The sequence below is a fragment of the Haliaeetus albicilla genome, chromosome 18 (assembly GCF_947461875.1).
Source record: "Haliaeetus albicilla chromosome 18, bHalAlb1.1, whole genome shotgun sequence".
Lineage (NCBI taxonomy): Eukaryota > Metazoa > Chordata > Aves > Accipitriformes > Accipitridae > Haliaeetus > Haliaeetus albicilla.
In genome coordinates, this window is record NC_091500.1 from 7,827,409 (window position 1) to 7,851,447 (window position 24,039).

General features: G+C 44.4%; 2 protein-coding genes across 12 annotated transcripts in view; one reads left to right on the forward strand and one right to left on the reverse strand.

Annotated features, from left to right (window-relative positions):
* ITSN2 (intersectin 2) overlaps positions 1–6,406 on the forward strand; it is an 86,570-nt gene extending 80,164 nt beyond the window's left edge. For all 4 annotated transcript variants that reach the window (XM_069805670.1, XM_069805674.1, XM_069805672.1 and 1 more), the window contains 8 exons: positions 67–165; positions 335–502; positions 1,368–1,580; positions 2,314–2,435; positions 2,993–3,075; positions 3,238–3,321; positions 3,609–3,782; positions 4,925–6,406. In XM_069805670.1, coding sequence (XP_069661771.1) covers positions 67–165; positions 335–502; positions 1,368–1,580; positions 2,314–2,435; positions 2,993–3,075; positions 3,238–3,321; positions 3,609–3,782; positions 4,925–5,082 — 1,101 coding nt within the window. In that variant the 3' untranslated portion in view covers positions 5,083–6,406. The remainder of the gene's footprint in view (positions 1–66; positions 166–334; positions 503–1,367; positions 1,581–2,313; positions 2,436–2,992; positions 3,076–3,237; positions 3,322–3,608; positions 3,783–4,924) is intronic.
* On the reverse strand, positions 5,999–23,977 carry FAM228B (family with sequence similarity 228 member B). Of its 8 annotated transcripts, XM_069805679.1 has the most exons (11): positions 23,522–23,652; positions 22,040–22,147; positions 21,780–21,869; positions 20,658–20,725; positions 19,255–19,359; positions 15,518–15,592; positions 14,070–14,267; positions 10,251–10,328; positions 9,310–9,397; positions 9,061–9,205; positions 5,999–7,518 (listed from the first exon to the last, which is right to left on the reverse strand). In XM_069805679.1, exons 5-11 carry the CDS (start codon positions 19,345–19,347, stop codon positions 7,476–7,478), a joined length of 720 nt encoding a protein of 239 aa, XP_069661780.1. In that variant the 5' UTR covers positions 19,348–19,359; positions 20,658–20,725; positions 21,780–21,869; positions 22,040–22,147; positions 23,522–23,652; the 3' UTR covers positions 5,999–7,475. The 8 variants fall into 8 exon arrangements, with proteins under 8 accessions (XP_069661780.1, XP_069661779.1, XP_069661784.1 ...); XM_069805678.1 differs by lacking the exon at positions 21,780–21,869; XM_069805683.1 differs by lacking the exons at positions 20,658–20,725; positions 21,780–21,869; positions 23,522–23,652 and adding an exon at positions 23,858–23,977.
* Between the last annotated feature and the right edge of the window lie 62 nt (positions 23,978–24,039).

The following is a 24,039-nucleotide window of genomic DNA, read 5'->3' on the forward strand; positions in this document are numbered from 1 at the left end:
CGGTGAGGCAGCTGTTTCTTGATGAGTAATGCAATGTCTCTGTTAAATCTCTGGGTTGCACCACAGAAACTTGCCTTGGACCCTCGCTGCAAAGGAATGCCCCTCTCCAGTTTCCTCCTGAAACCTATGCAAAGAATAACCCGCTACCCTCTGCTCATAAAGAGTGTGAGTATCCTAAGTGAGGTTTTGTAGGTGAATGCTTTTGAGTTTGCTCTCAGTAGCAAAAGCAAAAAAAAGCCTTGTCCCTTTATGGGGATTTCTCTGAGAGTGTGGAGCAGTACCTGTGCTTACCTCTGTTTTTATCTCATTTTGTTCCCTTTTTGATCCGTACCAGATTCTAGAGAACACTCCAGAAAATCACCCTGATCACAGTAACCTCAAGCTGGCCTTGGAGCGTGCGGAGGAGCTGTGCTCTCAAGTTAACGAAGGGGTCCGTGAGAAGGAGAACTCGGACAGGCTGGAATGGATACAGTCCCACGTCCAGTGCGAAGGTCTTGCTGAGGTAGCTGCATTGATACGCTGTACGGCGGAGGCTTTTCCGAGTCATTTCAGAAAGGCTGGGGGAGGGAATGGGAGTCCTTGCTCACATCCATTCTTGGAATGTGATCCACTGCTGAGCTCTTGGCAAAGAAGCTTTTATTAAATTCTGCTCACAGCCATCATGTGATGAACCCTTGTTTTTTTCATGATTTTGGCAGTGGAAAAATCTTGATTTATCAGCTTAAAACTGATACCATTTAAACCATTAAACAAACAGAAGTAACTATCTCTGAAGTTCTGCTTGTGCTGCCACTGGGCTAAGTCAGGTGTTACTATGTGGAATTTCACTTAGTGTGTGTTTCCCAGGGTTTTCCTTCATGCAGAAAGGGCACAGAAGCCCTCAGTGTCAGATCCTCAAAGATATGGGGGGTTCAGGCTCCTGTACCTTTCAGGACAGCCTTCAAAACGAGGTGTTGTGACAGTTCTCCATTGGCTGTGTAAGGAACCAGGGTTTGACAGGCCCAGAAGGTCTGTCCTATTTCCATCACCTAATCGTGCACCCATAAGAGATGACCTGGCTGCAGACTCTGCAGGCTCTTCTTAAACACAACTTCTGGAAAACAGAAAAGTGGCCACGAGTTAAACACCTTCATCTTAGTCAGACCCCTGCGTGTGTTGTTGGTGAAGCTTAGATCTACTTTAAGTTGGGAGCAGTGCTGATACCACGGCAGATCATAAAACAGTTTCCCTTCTCTTCATTTGTAACTAAATTCATTAAACAAAACAGAAGAGCTTTTTAAGTAGTTTTAGCAATCCCCACTGTGAAAAGGAGCAGGAACTGATGTCCGCGTTAACTTGCTGCTGCTAATAAGTTTTGTTTCTCCTAGCAACCTGTGTTCAACTCCCTGACAAACTGCTTGGGACCACGGAAACTCCTGCACAGTGGCAAGCTGTACAAGGCCAAGAGCAATAAGGAGCTGTACGGCTTCCTTTTCAATGACTTCCTCCTGCTCACCTACATGGTTAAACAGTTTGTATCTTCTGGCTCCGATAAACTCTTCAGCCCCAAATCCAACTCACAGTTCAAAATGTACAAAATGGTGAGTGAATCAAGGTGCCCCGTGGTCATGTTGATACAGTGGGACATGGCTTTTGATGAGGAATGCCGTTCTCCCTGCTGGGGTTAGCTGCCTGGCCCCGTCTGATCGTTTGCTGTCATATGGGCACGTACTGGCAGCCAACATGCACGAGTGCCGCTGGCTTAGTCCCCGGAAAAGGACAGGCTTCTGTGTCTTGGTTTAATAAACACTTCTGTCCACTCTGGAGTGAAAGGGCAGAAATAGCATCGTGCCTGAGCAGCTGAGTGGGATGTTCAGAAGCAGGAGCCTTGACTTAATTTTGCACAAGTTCCTGCATCCACAAGAAAATACCTGTCCTTTAGAAAACAGTAAGAGGTGCAAAACTTCAGTCTCTGTGTCCACACAGTGTGTGTTCTCAAGATTCTGGAGTTGGGTAAGTTTAAGTATCAGGGCTGCTTTCCGGCAGGGAACCTGAGAGATTCCCAGGGTTTCCAAGCTCCACACTGTAGCTGTGCTTATGCAGTCCTGCCCCTTTCACAAAGCTCTTCATCTAGGAAGGCAGAATGGGGTGTATCACCAGAGTAGTTTTTCTCTCAGTCCTTTCTCACATCCTTTACATGGTGATCTGATTGTTCGTCCTGTGTCCTACGACTTTGATTTTCCCTACAGTAAAGCAATGTATTTAAACATCCTTGTAGAGTTTCCGCTTATTGTCAGGGTGATGCTGCCACAGTGATGTTTGCTTTTCTTTCAGCCTGTTTTCCTTAATGAAGTCCTAGTGAAATTGCCCACAGACCCTTCAAGTGATGAGCCAGTTTTCCACATATCACACATTGACAGAGTTTACACGCTTAAAACTGACAACATTAATGAGCGGTGAGTAGTGAAAATGCAGATCTGAGCTTAATCTTGTTGATCCTGGCTGTAGGCTGTGTTTCCAGTGAGCAGACATGGGGGTCTCTGAGTTCAAGAACAGGGCTTAGTCTCTTGGTCAGGAAATAAACTCATTTGACTCTCATTTGAATTACAAGTTTTCTCTGGTTTTGTGATGCTTGCATGGCAGCTCTTGCAGTGGAATCCAGTCACGTCTGCTGCTGCTCAATGTTACAGTTGTGTAGAAGAATAGTTTGGGGCTGCAAAGTCCAGCATCCCGTAGGATTCTTCCCCAGTCCTGGTTGGTCTTTAACGTGACCCAGCAGTCCTTAATAAAACAGCAGCTCCACTTTCATTTATTCAGGCTGATGTGGAAATGGGGCATAAGATTAAATCCAAAAACTCCATTGCTTTAAGTCCTTGAACTAACTCGATTCGTGATGCCTCTGAAACCCAGTGGCGGGGGGGGGGAATGGCAAAAGAGATTGGGGCAGAGTCACTGATACTGAAGAATTTCCTGCCTGTGGTATGACCCTGACTATAGGGATTGCTCTTTGCAGTACTGCCTGGGTCCAGAAAATCAAAGCAGCATCAGAGCAGTACATCGAAACTGAGAAGAAGAAACGTGAAAAGGCTTATCAAGGTACCTACCGAGTTCTGTATTTCCCTCTCATCCATGTGGACACATGGGCAGGGCCTTTTCTGGAGGATGCCACAGTGTCTATGTAGGATCTCCCTCGTCAGATCTATTGCCAGTTTTTACGGTTGCAACCAATCCATTTATTTCTGACTTCTTTGTTCACAGCTCGCTCACAGAAAACCTCGGGAATAGGACGCTTGATGGTGCATGTGATTGAAGCAACAGAACTAAAAGCCTGTAAGCCCAATGGTAAGTGAAGGAAATAGTGTCGAATCACTTTTATTCCTGTGACGTTTGCTGAGAGGAGTTTGGTGAATTGGGAAGCATTGTGGTTTCAGCTACAGCTTCTGAATGAATTCACCATTATTTAGCTTCAGAGGACTGAGCAAAGAACCAGCTTTGTGCTGCTCTAGGATATAGGGATTGCCTCACCCACATCTTCTGGACAGCAGCATCGATGTGTGGCCAAGCAGCCTCCAGACGGGGAGGGAGGCTTCTGCACTGCAGAGGTGTTTCACTGCTTGTTCTGTCTTTAGGGAAGAGCAACCCATATTGTGAAATCAGCATGGGCTCTCAGAGCTACACTACAAGGACCCTGCAGGACACCTTGAACCCCAAGTGGAACTTCAACTGCCAGTTCTTCATAAAGGATCTGTATCAGGATGTCCTGTGTATCACCATGTTTGACAGGGATCAGTTCTCACCCGATGGTAAGCGTGAACATTTGTTTTAGGAGAAGAATGCTTTCTTGTGACTTGGGGTACACAGTTCCTCACCAGCAGTTCCAAGAGCCTGTAGGTATGATTGCTTCCTGAGAAATGTTCTGTAAAAACAATGCCTCCTTACTCCAGAGGTTCAATAGCCTTTCGGAGCCAACAGCTCTGGGCAGGCAGGTTTGATCCCACTCTGGCTTTTTTATCAGACACAGAGTTACTTTTTTGTCAGAGGGAGAGACAGAGAAATTGAAAGCATAAGTTTTTCTCTTACTATACGTGCCTGAAAATAAGGTGCTAGGTTATATTTGCACAGCAACAGCTTGATAAGCTTTCTTTATTTCCTTGGTGGTTTTGGCAGTCAGTTGCTTCTTTAAAAAGTTAAGTGTTTTTTCAGGGCTCTGACACGCAGTTGATTACTACAGATTTGCAAGGTATTGCCCTGACCTGAGTTGCCCTATGTGTAACTATAGCTCGGGCTTTTCTCCTGTGAGGTAACGTGACTTTGCCAGGCTTCTCCTCCCAGTTGGACAGCTAAGCCTGTTTTTTCAGTTCATGGTAAACCTTTTAACACGCTCGTACACACACACACACACACACACACACACAGATGTTATATATGAAATGGCCACAAAGAGGGTATACAATTTCTGAATAGGACAGTAAACCTACAAGTAGCAGTTAATTGTTCAAGGTCATTGTTCTTGTGTAAAGAATGATATATAAGCCTAATTAAAAGTTGGCTGAGTCAAAATAGTTGAATTTTTTTTTTATTGTCTTTGTGGCACCACAACTGACTTGTAAACGGGTTCCATCACTTAACTCTGACCTTCCAGCTCTAAGACAGGAGAACATTTGAAATTGTGTTTCTGAAAGGGAACTGTATTTTTAAAGCCCTTGGATCAAACTGTGACATAAAGGCATATTTCCCATCCTAATTCCATAGCATTTTTTAAGAAAGACCCTTATTTGTCACTGCTGGCTGATTTACACAGGGGTGAGGTCTAGTCAAACAGGAAGCTTGGGAGCAGTGCTCTGGAACTGAATACATACTATGCAGCATTCCTGCTTAACCTGACACTTTCAGATTTTCGAAGCTTAACATCTTTGCTTAATGAAATTTCTTACTCGCCCAACAGATTTTTTGGGTCGCACTGAAGTTCCAGTAGCAAAAATCAGAACAGAACAAGAAAGCAAAGGCCCCACAACGAAGCACTTACTTCTGCATGAAGTTCCAACAGGTGAAGTCTGGGTCCGTTTTGACCTGCAGCTCTTTGATCAGAAAACACTCCTCTAAGAACACTTTTTTTAATTTATGAAGGACAACTGAAGCTGACAGCCTGAACATTTTTTTTTTTTGTAAAAGATTCCTTGCCCCACGCTGGTTATTAAGCAAGAGTTCCTGCTGCTTCTATATTTCCTCATAGTTACTGGTTGTGTTTAGTTCCTTGCAGCATTCAAAGTTGTCGTTGATCTATGCAAACACAAATGTTACTGTATATACAGTACTATAGCTCAGTGCCTTTTTGTTATGTTGGAATATCTTGGTTTTGGATGCCAATGTTTCCATTTTCAGGGCCATAAAAAGTATTAAGTAGAAATGTGGCATCAAGATGTATGTGCATTTTACCACTTAGTCTAAGGTATAGACTGAGGAATGGTTTAAGCTCAGCACTAGAATCATTCCATTTTAAATCTGAAAAAAGTGATATCCACTGGAATCTTCCCATCTCAGGATGATAGTTTTAGAGATTAAATGCTGAAGAAGCCTTAGCACTGGAGAAGTCTCCGATATATTGTATATTCATTAAGAATCAAGTGTAGTTCTTTACTTGACTTAGTTCTGCACTGAAATCAGTAACTGCTACTTGATTTTTCTTTCTGCTTCAGTTTGATTCATCATTCTCTGCTGAGACAATGTGGTTGTGAAGAATAACTAGAAAAAAATATTTTACATACTGTGACCCACAATACTGTGGAAAAATACTCTTCAGCTTTTGTTTTTTTCCTAAATGTAAGTTATTTGTGTACATTTCTTTGGTCTTACAGACCTCTATGTGAATCTTGAAGCTTTGATATTGCCAACATGTATATAGAGAGTAAAATATAAGTTTATTAATGTAATTTGTCTACAGATGTTTATTGATGCATAGTGATTTTTAAAAAGTATATTTTATTGTACAGGGGAATGTGAAATAATGAGAAAAACAGGATTAAATTCAAGAAAAGTTTATTACAAGTTTAAAACGTTTGCTCCGGGGAACTCTCCCCCAACACAAATCTGTAAAATGAGATTGGTTGAAAGAAAAAACTTTCTCTTGGCACTAAAATCAGGGATGGTTTAAAAAAAAAAAAAAAAGTGTGTTTATAAAAGGTTTGATACATTGTAACCATTTTACTGCCTCCTTAAACTGCTTTGTTGAAAAAGCACAGCATGCAATTCTGAGCAGCGCCTGCCCTTGTTTTCCATGGGCGCAGCAATACCTCCTGGTGTCTGACAGTTTCACACCCGATTGCCATCTGTGTACCCTTCTGTTACAGGGCTGAGTCAACCTCTGTTACTTTTAACAGTTTTCTGTGGTTCAGTATTTCTAATCCTAAATAAAACTAAATCTTGGCAACTCTTGAGAGATTGTGTTTGTACAGTGAGAGTTTGGAGCTTCTTGAAAAAGCACTGCGAAAACTGTTTTCTGGCTTTGACGCCAGAGCTGCTGTGCAGGCACACTAGCAGGGAGACACAGACCATGCTGGAACAAGAGAGAACCTGAGCTGTAGGGCACTGACAGCATTTGTTGCTCAGCACTGACCCTCTGAAAAGTACTAGACATCTCCTCTCCCCTAATTATGTCCTGCCTTCTCAGAACACTCAATATGCATGTTAAAGTTTGATTCACTGCTTGTACACTGCCCCCAGGAGAAAGTCCTTTGAAACCTTGGTAGTACCCTAAACATTATTTTGCAAATAATGTTTTGCAAGACATTCACTATGGGAGTTCTAATGAAGATTTGAACAAACAAAACCAAATTATTGTTTCCTTATCAGTGCTTTCTAAGCCGCTCCTCTGTACACATCCGCCAACCACACACATAGCCAGGAGCACCTCCTTCTCTATTCAAAGAGAGGATTTGTTCTTAAATCTCAAGGTGACCTCTTTCAGCTTCATGCAAAATTGCAAGAGCTGTAGCTAAAGTTTTGCAAGCTTTGCCATTCCCTCTGCCCACTGCTAACTTTCCTACTTCTTGTAACATGTAATACAGCAGACTCAGAGCTGTAGCTGTTGCCAGAACAGTAGATAACACGCAGATCCTGCACTGTGTAGAAGAGGGGCCTACCAGACTTCTTGAACTTCTCTCACCAGTTCATGTCCATTAATACAATGATGCCTTCACACTCTAAACCGGAGAACATCAGCACTGTCTTTGTGGGGCTGAGCCTACATTAAACCTCCTAAAATAGTAGGGTTTGGCCTGCAGAGCATGGCCTAGAGCTGGAAAGAGCAGTAGCATCTCAAACATTTCTTTGGCTGCTAGGTAGCTACTTCAGAACCACATGTTTAAGACAGTTTATTGCAGTTTGCCAGAAGACCTGGCCTGTTATCACTGGCTTTGGCAGACGATGTAACATATTTTGCAAATGGTACCTTCTGATGGTTGTGCTTGCTGCTGCAGTCAGCGGGAGGACAGGTAGCATCATTGGCTCTTGACATCTTTGTGGTGGCTGATGACTTTCTGCCTTTAAACAGAAGTAAAAGCTATTGCCAGTCCATGCAACACAAAGGCTGCTGTCGCCCAGCACAGCTTCTTGCACTAGCTCTTTCCCACACTGAGTCACTCCTGGAAATGTTTGTCTTTATGACCATTTTTTTCTTCTAGTATGTGCCATTATCCTGTAACTGCTCTAAGCATGCTGGAGTAAAGCCTTGGGCCAGTAAGAGGTATACAACTCTAGGGCAGGGGCTGTTGGGGGAGAGAGCAGGCCAGGTTCAGGAGAACATCAGGCTCCCAGTTCAGCTTTGATGTTTTTGTCACTGGGGAGCAGGAGTTCCCTTAAGTGTTGTGTACTGCAGTGGCAGAACCAGAGAGCTTGCAAAAGGGGTGAATCAGAGCACTGGGACTTTAAAACAAAAAACAACATAATTTAAAAAAAAAAAAGAAAAATCACTCTTCACTAATCCCAAATGCTTCTCTATCAGGGCAGGCCAGCTGGGGCTTTCTAGTGTTCTTAGCTTAGGCACCTGCATCGCTGCTCCAGTTCAGTTCACCATTAGTGACCTCTACTGTATTTTGAGTCCAACCAACCTGTAAGCCAAAAAAACCCTGTTACAAAGTTTAGCTGTAGGATGCACTTTCTGGAGTGGTGTGTAGCTCCCTCAGCACAGGCCGCTCCTTTACAGGACCAGCCTGATGGCTTGAGCCAGGACACACACCATATCTCATCCCTCAAAGGAGGGACACTGGTTGAGCGAACATGAGGCAAGGCCAAGAGAGCTGGGACAGTTTAACCAAGAGAAGAGAAGGCTCAGGGAATCTCATCAGTGTGTACACATACCTGAAGGGGAGGGTACAAAGAGGACGGGGCCAGGCTCTTTTCAGTGGAGCAGTGAGAGGACCAGAGGCAATGGGCACACACCGAAACACAGGAGGTGCCGTCTGAACATCAGGAAACACTTTCCTACTGTGAAGGTGACAGAGCACTTACACATGCTGCCCAGAGAGGTTGTGGAATCTCCATCCTTGGAGACATGGTCCTGGGCAACTGGCTCTAGGTGTCCCTGCTTGAGCAGGGGGGTTGGACAAGATGACTTCCACAGTTCCCTTCCAACCTCAACCAGTCTGTGATACAAGTATGACCTCACTCTGCTCCCAAAATATAGAAACTAATAGCAAAAAAAACCCCCCAAACCCAAAGCAAGTATGAACAGTAAATCCTTTCAGATCTTCCAGTAAAGCACCCAGGAGGTATTCCATGGCTTGACCTGTAGGGCTGGCTGCCAGGCTGCATGCAGAAAATGCATGAAACTCCTCTCCAAAAGCCACTTTATTTCAAGGCTCAGCTTGACCATCAATACTCTGCTTTAATACATCCTGCTGCCCACTCCATACCTGAAGGCTTTCCCTTCACCAACACTCCTTTCGCAGGAGAAATACACAATAAAGCAGAATTCACCATTTAATTTAAGTTTTAGCAAATACTGTGCTATGTGGCCAAGAAGGAGAGCCCTCATCCACTGTAGCTGTTGTGCTGCCTCCCAGTAAACAGCACATTAGCTCTTACCTCTTTGTCTGGTGGACCTCACTAGCAATGTAGGCGTGTGGTATCTTCAGCCACTCAACTGCATCCATACGTTGCCGGCTCAAAGGAAGCAGTGGCAGTTCTGCTTTACTGAGTTGGTTCAGCTCTCTGGTAGAACACGGCCTTCCTGGCAGGAAAGTTACAAGTGCTTCGTGTGAACGTCTACTGTCACAAGTAAGGATGGCCCCCCAATATGCAACACTTCCAAGGGATACCAATTGTTTAAAATACCTGTCTCACACTGCTTGATAATGCCTGTCTCAATAAACTTTCTTTGAATGTCTTTTAACAGAGGATCCTGTAAAGTTGGTATTGAAACCTGTGACAGAGACAGTTATTTCATGCTTACGCACCAACACAAGCACTTTGTGAGAGTCCCAAAAGACCAAAGTCAGAGGTAAATGTCAAGGTACCATTGGTTAGCAGGGAAGGAACATCAACCTCATTTTTTATGAATAAAAACATGAGGCACAGACCTGACCGGCCTGAGAAACACTGAGCATCTCAGCTCCTAATGCAGGGCATAATGCATTCAACAACTCTGCTACAAAGTTTGAACACAGACATGAGATCTGATCTCCTGGAGGCAGTTATCTTGATGAACCCTGCGTGGCACATCACAGTGAAGTATCAGCTCAGTCCCTGTAGCTGCTGAGGGCTCACAGCATCCAGAAGGGACTTTGAGAATTGCACTTCATGGATTTGTGTCAGAGTCCTACCTAATTCTATTAGGTACCCAAGTCTTTGGTGCATTTGAGCGAGCTTCTGTAAAGATCATCTGAACTGTCAGATTATTTCCTTCTACAGGGCACACACCCAGCTTGCCTGGGAACTCACCAACCCTCGTTAGACAGTACACTTCCCACACTGCCACAGTGAATTTGAGATGAGGAAAACAAACCTCCCCCCCACCATTGCCTACTGTGCCTCCAAATCTGGGCTTAGTATGGATCAAAACCATATTCCCGGTGAAAATCATTTTCAAACACTCTTCGGCTTAAATGCAGTAGGAGCTGGGACCCATATTTGTTCAGTTAATAAAACTACAATGTGTTGCTCTACACCAGTCCTGTAGCAGCACATCAGTGACACTCTCTGCCTCCTCTCTAACCATTAACTTCCTGCCAGTCAAAGGGTCCCTGTAAACCTCACAGCATAAATAACCATCACACCTTCCAGCAGTCTGTACACGTCTTCAGGAAGAACGGATCGTACTCTGATGGGTCGTAAGCTTCCAAAGCCACATAGCCCTGCAGGAGAAGAAGGTAGCGGGTCAAGTCTCAGAAGCTAATGGTGATAAAACAGTGAGAGAGCAGCCAGCCTAGGTATTACACAGCCAGGCATGGTATGAACACAGGACCAGAAGTGATGGAGGAAAGGACTCCTGAATTTTCACACACTGCACCTCAGAAGGAAGGTGACTGAAGCATAACAGGAAAATTCCTCCATCCATTTTAATTTACCATAGGCATAAATAAAAAATAAATGATTTCATGAAGCATCCAGAAATAATTATAGGCTAAAATGCTAATCACAACTAGGGCAGTCAAGAAAATGGAAATTTCATTCAAGAGAAAATGTTTTGACCAAGAAAGAAACAGATATTAGAAAGAAAAGGAAAAAAGAAGTGACTGAGCTCTCACCAGCCATAGGCCTAGGCAAGTTACCAGTCTGTAAGATGTGATCTCCAAGTCTAGGTCATGAGCATGCTTTTCTGTCTATATAGAGGGGTAAAGACCTACCTGAACCATACCTAATGGTCCAGACCACAGCTCCATCTCATCAAGAACTCTGCCTGCAACAAACTTCAGATTCTGCAGTTCAAGTTCCCTATGACCAGAGTTAGCTGGGGAACAGCAAGTACCACCACTAAGCATTCACTATTGATTGCAAGACCAAAGAACACCAGATCAAACAGGCTATCAAGAAGCTGAATGGAGACTGAGGTCAACACACTGATCAAGACTGATGCTGAGAAAGGTGAATTACAATCATTTATCTCCAAATTATAATGTACTGTTTACAGCCAATAAGCCAGGATTTACATCAAATTGCATCAAATAAGAGCTGTATAGATGACAAAACAAAATGTATAAGTAAAAAAAAAAAAAAGAAAAAAAGAACAGAGGCCACAATTGATGCCCTAAGAATAGTAGGAACAGGGCAACCATATAAAATACTTCTCCTTACTACTCTCAGTCATTCTTCCAAAACCTTGCAAATGAAGTTTTTCAGCTTTCTTGTGCAGATGATTCTCCAGGGGTCCCATGAAGAAAAGGGAGCACTCAGGCCATGGCCCTCTAGGTCTCAGTCCTACACAGTTCTTTTTGGCTATCTGTGGATGTGATTTCAAGTTGAGAGTTGGAAAAACCATACTTTAACATGAACAGTTCAGGAGTGCTGCAAGATGAGTCCAAACCCAAAAAAGTGGGATCTGCAGTAGATTTAAGAGGTCACTGTGTTGAAGGTGCTCACGTGGGCGAGTGAGCCAGACCTCAAGGGCCTGTGCTGTTCCCAGGCACTCAGCAGGCAGCTGGGCAGCTCCGTGGGGCTTGAGCTACTGCTGAGCATGAACACTGCTGCCTCTGCAGGGGCCTCTGCTCCCCAGGATCTGACAATTCCCCAGAGAGCAACCAGCAGCCACACTCACCATCTCCTGTTTCTGTCCATGGAAAGCTGTAAGCCCTAACATGTCTCAATTTGCAGAGTTTTAGTGCCACCCCTTGGTTTATTATTACATATCACCCCATTACAATATGTGCAGAGACCTCAGCTGATAATGCTAGGTGCTGTGCAGCACACCCATGTTTGATCCCTTCATGCAGTCGATGTGTTATCACTCACACAGCCCTTGGCAGAAAGAGCAACAGCCTTAATAACAGCCTTTAACAGCCTGATGCTCTTAAAAACAGAAGGGTCTCTCACTCTGCAGCATTTCAGCATACAATGCCTACAATATCCTGGACTACCAGAAGCTGAGTTGTGGCTAAGACAGCAGCAACCCAGGCTGGGGAAAATTCCCCCTCCTTGCAGGCTGCAGCATGGCACTTCTGCTGATGCTAGAACAAAAGCAGAGCTGCTGCCATGTTCATGCTATGACCAACCACCTCATTATACATCTGCAGTCCATGTCCCTGGGACTAGGGGTAAGGAAGAGGTGAGAATGGGGGTGACAAGGAGGCAGATTTAAGGAAAAAAAACCCACAGATGAGCAGGTCACTGGAACAACAGAGAGTCAAGGAAGGGAGGTAAAGGAGGAATGCTCAGATGGCGTGTAAAAGGAGGCAGAAAAGTAAGCTGACAGAAAGATGAGATGAAGGAACCTGGAAGGACAGTGAGGAGAGAGTTAAGAGGGGAGGAGTAAAATGGAGGAAAGGAGAAGGCAGCTTTGGAAAGCAAATGACAGTGAAGAACTTGGAAGAATCATCAGAAGCAACAAGGAGAGGGAAACACAGCACTGGGGAGTCTGACAGAAAAGAGGGGCAAAACAGTGAGAGACTTGGGGATGGAATAAAAGGGTTGCCTGGAGAAAGAAAGAGAGCAATAGGAGAGTAGGAGAGCCTAGAGGAAGAAGAATAGATATGGAAAGGGGGAGTGGGTGAGTGACAGAGACAGGAAGGTGAGGAGAGGTGGGGAACAGGACAAGGAGAAGCCTAATAGCAGGGAAGAGAGCACGAGAAAATGGACAAAAAGAAGAGAGAGGAGAGAAAAAAATGCACAGCCAGAAGTCAGTATATTAACCAATCCACAGAATTGTCTTAAGTTCTGCAAAATCTATCATATGCTGCCAGGATTAATGCAAACTTAGGCAAATTAATTGTCCTATTATTCTGACGAGCTTCAGCCTGCTTTTCAGACATGCTGATGATAGAGCTGACACCACAGAGCAAGGAGAAAAGGTGGAGGCTAATCAGTGGTGCTGTGCTTGTTCAGGGAGAAGGAGACATCCCAGTACGCCAGCCATTGCTTTTGGAGGACACCCAGCAAAGTCCTGACCTGACACAGAAGCTTGCAAGATGGACTGATGAAGACCCAACTAAGTACAGTACACCCAACATATCCTAAATACCAGGACTTCAGCAGGACTGGTTCAGCTCTTTGTCATCACATGCAGTTTAAATGCATGGGTCTTTCACATCAGACCTTTGGAAAAGAGATCATTTGCTCTCATTAAAACAACACAGCTCCCATGACATTTTCATTTATGGGTGGGAAGCTTGTTTACAGTCTCATAACTCCACTGTGCAGTGGTTTCCACTGACAACAAAACCCTGCTCTATATAAAATACTACTCTATTTCTGGCAGATGATGTAACTGCTCTTATTGCTCTATATATCCACTCCTGAGATGCAGAAAGTTGAGTCATGGGATCTGATACTCAACAGTGGTGTGAAATTCAGAGCAAAACCAACAAAACCAACAAGTATTTCCTACAGTGACTGCAATTTTTGACTACTGAAACACACAGATGTACAGAATCCATGAGCTGGGTCTATTCACCTGCAAGCAGACCTAAGAAAAATGTTGGTGTCTCCCTGTTCCCACCTTTTTTTCTTCTATACAGCTTGATCAGTAGAATCCAAGGCCATGAACACATTTCACTCATGCTCTGCCAACTTACTGCAGTACTGCTCTAGCTTAACTCCTGAGACATGAGACTGCAGTCCACTCCCTGGTCACAGGCTCATCCTTTGGCTTCAGCTGACAGAGCTCAAGGTTTTCCCTCTAAATGGTCCAGCTCACAGAGGGAAAGCCACCACAATATGATGTCTCACTCTATTCAGACCCCAGCACATGCTCACTGCACCAAACAGCTGTAACGACGTATGTCACCATGACAGAAGTCCTTGGGAAGAACAAGTTACAGGTAGGGCATATCTGAACTCCAAGCTACTCAACTGAACAGCAAGTAACAACTAAACCCCTGATCTTGTCCACAACTCTTTGTAGGCAACCCTCTCCATGACATAAATTTACTTCTCATTGTTACCTTCTTTTTACAGTAGTTTAAATAGAGAGACAGTTGTTCTTCTTTCCTTTTCTCTATTTCTTTGCTTGACTGGCTGTCCATTTTGTCCTCAATTTTCTGCAGCAGTGGCTCTGAAACATCCTCAAGCCATTTCTTGTAAAGGATCTCCTTCTTTCTCAGATTTAAGAAATCATTGTGGCTTAAATATCTGTCCAACTCCTAAGAAATGGAAAATAAAAACCATACAACCTTGTCATGGTTTAACCCCAGCCAGCAACTAAGCACCACACAGCGGCTCACTCATGTGCCCCCCACCCAGTGGGATGGGGGAGAGAATTAGGAAAAAAGTAAAACTTGTGGGTTGAGATAAGAACAGTTTAATAGAAGAGAAAGGAAGAAAATAATAATGATAACAATAATAAAATGACAACAATAATAATAAAAGAATTGGAATATACAAAACAAGTGATGCACAATGCAATTGCTCACCACTCACCGACCAATGCCCAATTAGTTCCCGATCAGCGATCCCCCCACCCCAGCCAACTCCCCCCAGTTTATATACTGGCATGACGTCACATGGTATGGAATACCCTTTTGGCCAGTTTGGGTCAGGTGCCCTGGCTATGTCCCCTCCCAATTTCTTGTGCCCCTCCAGCCTTCTTGCTGGCTGGCCAGGAGAAGCTGAAAAATCCTTGACTTGGTATAAACTACTTAGCAACAACTGAAAACATCAGTGTGTTACCAACATTCTTCTCATATTGAACCCAAAACACAGCACTATACCAGCTACTAGAAAGAAAATTAACTGTATCCCAGCTGAAACCAGGACAAACCCATTGGCCAACCACATTAAAGATTCCACAGGTGGTGCCATGCAGCTTGGCTGACCTGATCTGACTGGTCACTGCTGCAAGGGCCCCGTTTTCCCTGTGCTCCTCCCTCTCTCCACTTCGTACCACTTGTTTCCAAGCTCCCCTCCCACAAGCTCTGGCATTCAGACTCTAATTTTTTAAGCAGTAAGTGCAAGACTGGCAGAAAATCATTCACTTTCTCCCGCCAGGTTAGTGAGCTGCAATCACCTCAGAGCACGGGTCTGACAAGCACCAGACTGTGCAAGACAGGCAGCAGAAGGACATTTTCCCTGCAGCAGTGGCAATCTACTAGATCAGATCAGCCCTCCTGCCCTTTATTCACAGGCCCACCATCACCATCTAATCACACCCACAGAACAAAAGTTAGGTGCAAACAGGCAAGTCACTAAAGACAGATGATTCCTAAACTCATATTTAGTTACCACTTCAGCCCTATCCCGAGAAGAATGAGGAGGCCATAAGTTTATACTTCTAAATTTAGTTTTTCAAGAATACAGACAATTGACATTTTCTCATGAATCACCGATGGAGAGAAAAAACATTGACATGCAGGAAAGCGCACAGCAAATGAGATGAAGAGATACCACTTCTTACCCTCACAAAATAATTTTCTCTGTCCAAGATGCACTGAGCAGAAGCAATGACATCTCGACTTTCATCAGGTGCTGCCTAACAAAACATCAAAAAAACACATGAAGTAAAAGCAGGACTTACAGTAGGAGTTAGAATTACTTTTGAATTCAAAATAATTACTTGTGGTGTTATTAAAGACACATTATACCATAACCCAGCTGGCAGAATAGCACAGGTAGGCAAATCCTTGAGACACTTGCTCTGAACTGTTAGGTTAAATGTAGCAACAGAAGAGTGTGGGGAGAACTGCAATGTGCATGTTCAGCGGGACCAGACGATACACCTCCCTGGCCACTCCTCACCGCAACCGCACCACCACTTGCTCCTTGCCACTGTTGCTCACATACACCTGATGAAGGCAGCAAGAGGCATCTCTCTGCACCTTCATTTTCAGTACAGATACAGCCACGCTATACAAATAGCAATCAAACAAATCAAAACTATCATGAGGTATTACATCAAGGAATTCATAGAAGTATAAAAGAAAAATAGAGGAAAACAGTGAAGTGTAAGAGGAAAGATAATGAGAAAACCCCCTCCAAAGCAGGAAACTGCCTCGCTGCTGTGTCTGCTCATGAATTTGTCTGCATTTTAAATCTCAGTTACTGTTGTGACATCAGCCAAGTTCTCCTCTGGCATCATCCTCATCTTACTCTTTCTGAAGATCAGAATAGGGAGAAATTGTTCCCTGAATCATGAATATGAGGTCACTAAAACATGATTTAAGAACAACCCTTGCGATGTACTGCTGTTGTCGATTTGGTTTTTAAACAGGTAATTCCTTGTAACATGTGCCTTATTAACTGCAACTCCTGCACTCCGGCCAAGAAGCACAAGCCACACAGGCTGAATTCATCTATCATTTGGGGATGGAGTCCCTCCAGGCAAGATTAGAGCACACACGCAATGGGGCTATCTCCCCTATGGTCAGGCAGCACCAAATCTGTGGGTTAACCAGAGGGATCTTGTCTTTATGAGTCAATCAGCAGCTTTTATAAGCAAAAAGTTCACAAGGAATTTTAATTCCATGGCAAAATTATCTTGAAGAATCCGCTATAAAAAAAAAAATTACCAGCTTTTCAGCATTATGCTAAAAATTCAGGTGGTAAGTTGCAATGCAGGAAACTAAAAGACAACCTGTATTAGACAGACCATCTCAGTTAAGCTAAAACAAATTTAAAATCTGGATTAAGCTTTCCGGGACTAACCCTCTGTTCAAACACTGATAGGACCTTGCTTCACTTGTACCAGCTTAGCCTAAGAGAACAGGCATGCAACTGAGTTCCTACAGCTTAACAAAAGACCACATTAGCTGCTTTGGTGTATATGGCACGCTCACAGCCTGTCCTAACCGAGAAATAAGGCTCAGCTAGTGCGTCGTATGATTGCCATCACTTTCAAGTTTGCATTTCGCAAGAGTTGCACAGATGCTAATACCAGCTTAGGTATCACTAAAAGTTTAAATCTGTTTCAGTACATCCATACTAAATATTTCTACCAACACAAGTTAATCCTCAAGTGACCTGATTTTACTTAGATGTAAGACAGAGGCAGGGCTGAAACATTCATGTTTCATCTGTTTGACCTGCTGCCTAGGTCCTGTGGTTTCCATAGATGAATTCAGAGTCATCCCTGCTGTGACCTTCTTGTGCCATTTAAAAACTGAGCTACAGCCACTGCATTTTTGCACAAGCCTACCATGCCAGTGGCAGCTCAAGGCTCAAGGAATGCATCTGATGCACAGAATGGAAAATTAGCCTGCTACTCCCTGTGCTTTGTATTAATTTTTAATCCCAATAAACAGTGTAGTTTCCAGTCACGTCTGCCTTGATCCCATTGACCAGCTCCACACTCCAACAGGCTTCATATCCTGAGATGAGCAGGACATCCAGGCATCCGAGCAAGCAGGGAGGAGACAAGCAGTATAAAAAACAAAGAAAAACAAATGAGAGAGGAGAAATCTAAATTTCTGGCATGTTTAGGAGCCTTTCATCCTACTATTTGAAACAACTGGCATGTTGCATTACACCTGACAGATCTACTTCACATAATCACAGAACCTTTCTAAAACTAGTACCTTAACAGCACCAGGGAGACATGGCCATCTCTCCTGATGAAAAGAACCACTAGCAGACCGTACTCAGAACACACATTGGTGAATAGGTGAGAAGTTTTCCTTCAGGATGATACATGTCTGAAGAATCCTTACAGACCAAAGGAGTTAGGTCTCCTTCAACTGAAGGAGTTAGGTTTCTTCTCCCTGGAGAAGAGAAGGCTCAGGGGGAACCTTATGCCAGTATGCCAGTACTGAAAGGATGGCTACAAAGAAGACGGAGGCTCTCTCTTCACAAGGAGCCACATGGAGAAGACAAGGGGCAACGGGTACAAGTTGCATTGGGAGAGGTTTCATCTCAACATAAGAAAGAATTTTTATCAGTGAGATCAATCATTCTCCTGGAACAACCTTCATTCTCATGGAACAACCTCCCCAAGGATGTGGTGGAGTCCCCATCACTGGAGGTTTTCAAGATGTGATTGGACAGGGTGCTGGATACTCTCATCCAGTGTCACTTTTCCATGAAAAGTTGGACCAAATGATATTTCAAGGTCCCTTCCAGCCTGGGCTGTTCTATGAGTCTATGCTTCTAACTAGTCACAAGCTTGTTTAAGGTTTTATGGGAAACTTTTCCACATACCTAATTGCATGGAACTCAATAAAGCGGCCTCAAAAGGATGCAAGGGCTCGATAAAACCCACTGAATTGCTATTTCCAGAGTTCTTTGTTCCCCTTCCCAAAACCAAACATATCTCAGGTTTTACAGAACTTTGCAAATAACCATTTTTCATTCTTCCGTTCATACCTTCCATTCTATTTCATTCCTCCACTTATACCTTCACATGACAGAAGTCTTACTGTGTTAGCCAACCTTTGGTACTATTTTTCTTCCCAAAATGTCTACTGCAGTCAAAAGTATTTGCTGCACCACTCTTTGTTGGTGCTGAGGAGAACCTCTGGTAAATGTAAAAAAAGGAAGAGGTCTGCATAAAAAGCCAACCTGCTTTACAAAGATCAGGTTCTCATCTAGGTTCCACAATCAAGCTACAAACTGGGATAGAATGGTAAGAAGTTCACCTAACATCTTCACACCGTGCTGCCTTGCAAACCTTGTTATTTCTGTGCAGGAAGTACAACAAAGCATTCTTGTAGCAGTTCTCGGGAATACTTCAGGATAGGAGGTGGAGAACATTTCACAGAGATGAAACAGAAACAATGGACATTGGGATATCCCAATTTAAAGCCACTTTTGGGATTTCTCTAGAAGATTCATGCCATACTTGAACACTAGACAGATTCAACCTACAACAAGCTGACAGGAAGGACAGAGCACACACATCTTCCTGTAATACACATTTCTGAGCATGCCTACAGGGGACAGAGTAAAGCACAACTGTTCGTGCTGAGAAGGACTCACAAATGAATTCAGGCACATGCCAGGGATGGCGTCCTGGAGCAGATAGACAGACCAGATCACTGTCCAGAACTTCAGTGGTATTAGGTGGCCAGTTCCAAGACAGGAGCTCAATTACATCCAAATATCCTGGGATGCCAGTTATAGATACTGGTGTCATGTGTCCTGAACTTTGCTACTTCACAGTAGAATCTACAGCTGAAGAAAGGAATGTTGAGAGTCACTCACCTGCCAAGGCCTTTGCTGAGTGTGTTCCCTCACAGGTCTCGGACACGTAAATCTTAGTAGCCAGGGAGTCTCTGAGCTATTCACACTACGCATTGTTGGACTAGTCTGGGAGAAACATTAAAACATTCAAAAACATATAAAACTATTGTATAAACAGCAACAACCTAGTTTTCTCACAACTCCCACCAAACAATGAAACAAATCTCTAAAGGAATTCTAACTGCTGATACCAGCAGCATTTTCCTATCACAGTTAAGTTAAACAGAGAGATAAAGTATCAGGTGTATAGTCAGACACTCCCTCTGATAGTAACTGTCTGTCCTCATCTCCATAAGCAATGGAGAGTACATTTTGTTTCAAAGAACAAAGTGATTCACAAATTATTCCAGAATGCTTGTCAGCTTTGAAAATATTTCAGAGTTATCAAATTCCACCTCCTGACTTTTACTTCTTTCTTTTGTGCTTTTTTCAATTACATAAAAGTCAGTTTCAAATTACTGCTACATTCCACCCTAGGGATGGTTGCATTTTAGTGGTTTTTAAAGATAGTTCTACCAGATGCACCTCATGCTGAAGCACTAAGTGAGCTCCAGCCAGAAAATTCCACCTCCTCTTGTTGTGGTTTAACCCCAGCAAGCAACTAAGCACCATGCAGCCACTCACTCACTCCTCCCACCTCCCAGTGGGATGGGGAGGAGAATTGGGAAAAAGAAGTAAACTCGTGGGTTGAGATAAGAACGGTTTAATGACTAACGTAAAATAAAATATAATAATAACACTAATAACAATATAATAGTAATGAAAAGGAAAAAAAAACAAGAGAGAGAGAAATTAGACCCAAGAAAAGACAAGGGATGCACAATGCAAGTGCTCACTACCCACTGATGGATGCCCAAGCAGCAATCTGGGCCTTCCAGCCAACTCCTCCCAGTTTATATACTGAGCATGATGTCCTATGGTATGGAGTATCCCTTTGGGATAGTTGGGGTCAGCTGTCCTGGCCATGCTCCCTCCCAGCTTCTTGTGCACCTGCTCGTTTGCAGAGCACGGGAAACTGAAAAATCCTTAACTTAGGATAAGCGCTACTTAGCAACAACTAAAACATCAGTGTGTTATCAACATTACTGTCACACTAAATCCAAAACACAATGTACCAGCTACTAAAAAGAAAATTAACTCTATCCCAGCCAAAACCAGGACACCTCTATTGTACGTGCACCAGTACATTTGGATCAATTTATAATAGAGACAGTAGAACCACAGAGGCAAAATGCTCTTTACCACAACCTCTATTTATTTCAGATTCACTGGAGACACACTGCTTCCAGGAAACGATGTGTTCACAAAATTACTTGGGTAAAGATCGGACCAAAAGAAAAGCTTACTTCTGCAGAGATACTGACCTCCACACTCTTCAATCAGATGTTTCAGCTATGAAAAAAATCTGTTCTTCAATTATTTTTGTCAACACCTAGTTAAAAAAAATCTACAAAGACTCTCTGAATCAGGTATTTGTACAAGATAACAACATTTTTTTGTACAAGACAACTTTTAAGAGTTTACTCTGTCCAACCCAGCACTTCAGTGATACTATGACTCCCAACTGACCTCTCTAGACTGCAGATTCAAATCTCTTCCCACTGGTTCAAGGTGAAGTCTTTAATCTACACTTTGTTTCATTTCATATTCCCTGCTCTTATGCACTGATAGACACATCTGCCTGGGTATTCCTCCCTCCTCACAGAAATGCTTTCCTGTCTTTTCTGACTGAAAGAGTCAGAAGCCACAGGAAAACATAGGTCGGAAGGGACCTCTGGAGGTCATCTAGTCCCACTGCCTGCTTGAAGAACAGCTAACCTCATAGACAAGATTGCTCATGACCTCGCCCAGTCAAGTTTTGAAAATTTCCTTCCTCAAATTTGCAAGCTCCTATTTTTCACTCCAACTGCATCTATAAAAGAAAAATACTCACTTCCGCCATGTAATCCAGGACAAACCAAAGCAAGGAAAGAAGCCAATGTAATGCACATCGTATCAACAACTTTCCTTCCCTCCTGCATAACTTTGCAAGATGTCTATTCTTTCATCATGCACAAGGAAAAATAACCAATTTGCAGTGGAATAGGTGACAACATCCCAATCCTCTACTGTATTTTTTTCAGCCCTTGTAAGAGAGCTTCCAAACCCAGAAATACATACTAGCCCTAGCATTGTGGCAGGCTAGCAGGCACTTCCTCTAACATGATTTCCTGCCTTCTCTGTACAGAGGAGACAAAAGACACAGAGTAAAATAGGAGCTTACAATTAGGACACTACTACGTGATTTGGAAAGCAGGTACGCTGCCTATCTCCATCTGGAAATGAAGATTTTTTTGTCTACATGTGCCTGTGGTTTCTGCAGTGTTGTGCCTGCCATGGAGGCTGGTGTTCCCTCTGAGAAGTCCCCTGCTCTGAAAACGATCTCCCCTTTTTCCAGCCAGCCCGAGTCTACTAAGCTTCAGGGAACGCTGCAAAGCATATCTGACCTCATGGTCTCTGAGGAGCAGGGGAATGACCCTCACAGTTTATTCTTCATCCTGCAATGACCGATTAAAGGAGGCTGCGCGCTGCATTACCTACATGGATAAATAACAGCAAGCACACCCTGATTAGCACTGAACTAATTTCTGATAGAAAATAAACAGGCAAACAGTGAGGACTGAAGAACATCTGGATACTTCAGGTGCTACAAACTTGGTATTAGACAAGTCAACATACTTTCTTATGAGCAGTATATCCTACCTACCTGCAAAGGTGCCACAGGCTCCTGCTTCAGGCCATCTTTTGCAGATTACCTTCCACTCAAAGCAGTTTTGTTCTTTGGAGATAGGGATGCTGTAAATCCCTAGACAAGCTTAAGATGAAGAAAATACATATTTGTATAGTTTTTAAGTTTACAGGACAAACAAACAAAAACCTCCACTAGCCTCATTTCCACCTGTTTTCAGTAACTAGTATTAAGACTCCATCCATCTTACAAAGAAAGACTGAGCCCTTCTGTGAGCACAAAGCAAAGGAAATGTTTGCTGTCATCACAGAGAACTGGGAACCCAGGAGAAACAAAATAGAGCAAACATTAAAAATCTGCCTCCTGTAGCAATCTGCTTTAAAGAAATCACATGTGGTAACATCTCTAGCTGCAGACTTTTTTTTCCCCTATCTTAATAACTAAAGCTGCCACTTAATCTTTTCTTTTTCCATTTTGTTTGGACTCTTGCTATGAGATGTCAACTTTCCACAGTTGGCAAAGGCAGGGGCCCACTTATATGAGATACCAGCTGTTTTGCCAGCCTTAAAACTAAAAGTTTAATCATGTGTTGGGACAGAAACACAGTAAAGGATTTCCAAAGTCTGAACAGATAAAACAAGATTTGAAGTTAATCTCACAGTTGTGTCCGCAAATGCTAAACCCCACAAGCAGGTTGGCTGTTCTGTATTAGGACATTTGTTTTACCACAATCAAACCTGAGAATAACCCTGCCTAAAATTTCTTGCTAGATGTACCTGCATCCTGCTTTGCTGTCAGCAGTACAGCTTTGTATCAGTAATTTTTTTAAAGACAGGTTTCTCTTGCTTCATGAGTCCTGTTCAGTACAGCAGAACATTTTCCCCCAACCACCCATCTGCTAAAATTCACACACAGTCTCTGCCCAAACAGGAGTCTTTGCAGTAGCTTTGAGAAGACAAATTTTAATAATTTCTGTGACAAAAAGTAAGCATCCTCATACGTGCCTCAGTCCTCTCAAAAGCCCCTTTCTGACAAGAGCCTTTATGCAGGCCACGCCTGTAGCCTCACATGTCACCGTCTCCTCAGCATACGTGGATGTCACCCTTTGCAAGTACGGCTGGCTGCCTTTACCGGTGGCTTGGTCCCAACAGATTCCCTCAGGTGCCGGGACAGAGTAGGAGGAGAGAACCAGCCTCTAGGGCAAACAGGGCAGCTCTATGAACAGAACCTTGCAGTTTGTGAATGCTAAGCTAACAGATAACGTGCCACCCGTCCAGAGGGCCCACAGGCATGGCCCTGGCCCCTCCACCTCGGAGGCAGCGATGGGGCCAACACCGGTGAGAGGGGAAGGCCGACCCCCCCAGGGCCGCAGGGGCCCAGCCTGCCCCGCACCCTGCCCAGCCCTGAGGCGCGACCCACAGGCCCGAGGGGAGGCGAGGGCAGTCAGCAGAGCTCCGTGCTCCCCCCGTCCGCCACACTCCCGTGCAGGGATGCCCTCACCGGCTCCAGCGAGGCTCCGGGAGGCCCCAGGGGAGGCAGGAAGCCGCCACGGCAGGAATGACGGCCGCACCACACGGCGAAGCCCAACCGCGGGGAAGATGGCGGCGGCGCCCCCCCTCCCCAGGCACCTCACATCGACTCGCATCGCCCCTCCGTGTCCTTCCGCCGGCGCCCCCCCTCCCCAGGCACCTCACATCGACTCGCACCGCCCCTCCGTGTCCTTCCGCCGGACAAAATAGTCCCTTCCCCCCCCCCCCAATCACCCCCTCTCAGGAAGAGGAGGGGTCGCCCATGGGGACAGCGATCCGTCTCCTCGGCTGCAGGGCCAGCACTCACCGGCGGCCGTCCCGGGCGGAGGCGGGATGGAGGACACGGCCGGATCCCTCCGCGCCCGGCCGCCCAGCGTCCCTCGCTGCCATGGCAACCCGAACCTGGGCGCCCTCCCTCGGGCCCCGTCGCCCTGGGTAGGCCTTCCCACCAATCAGAAAGGGAGCGCCTGGGTGAGTGAGCCAATCAGG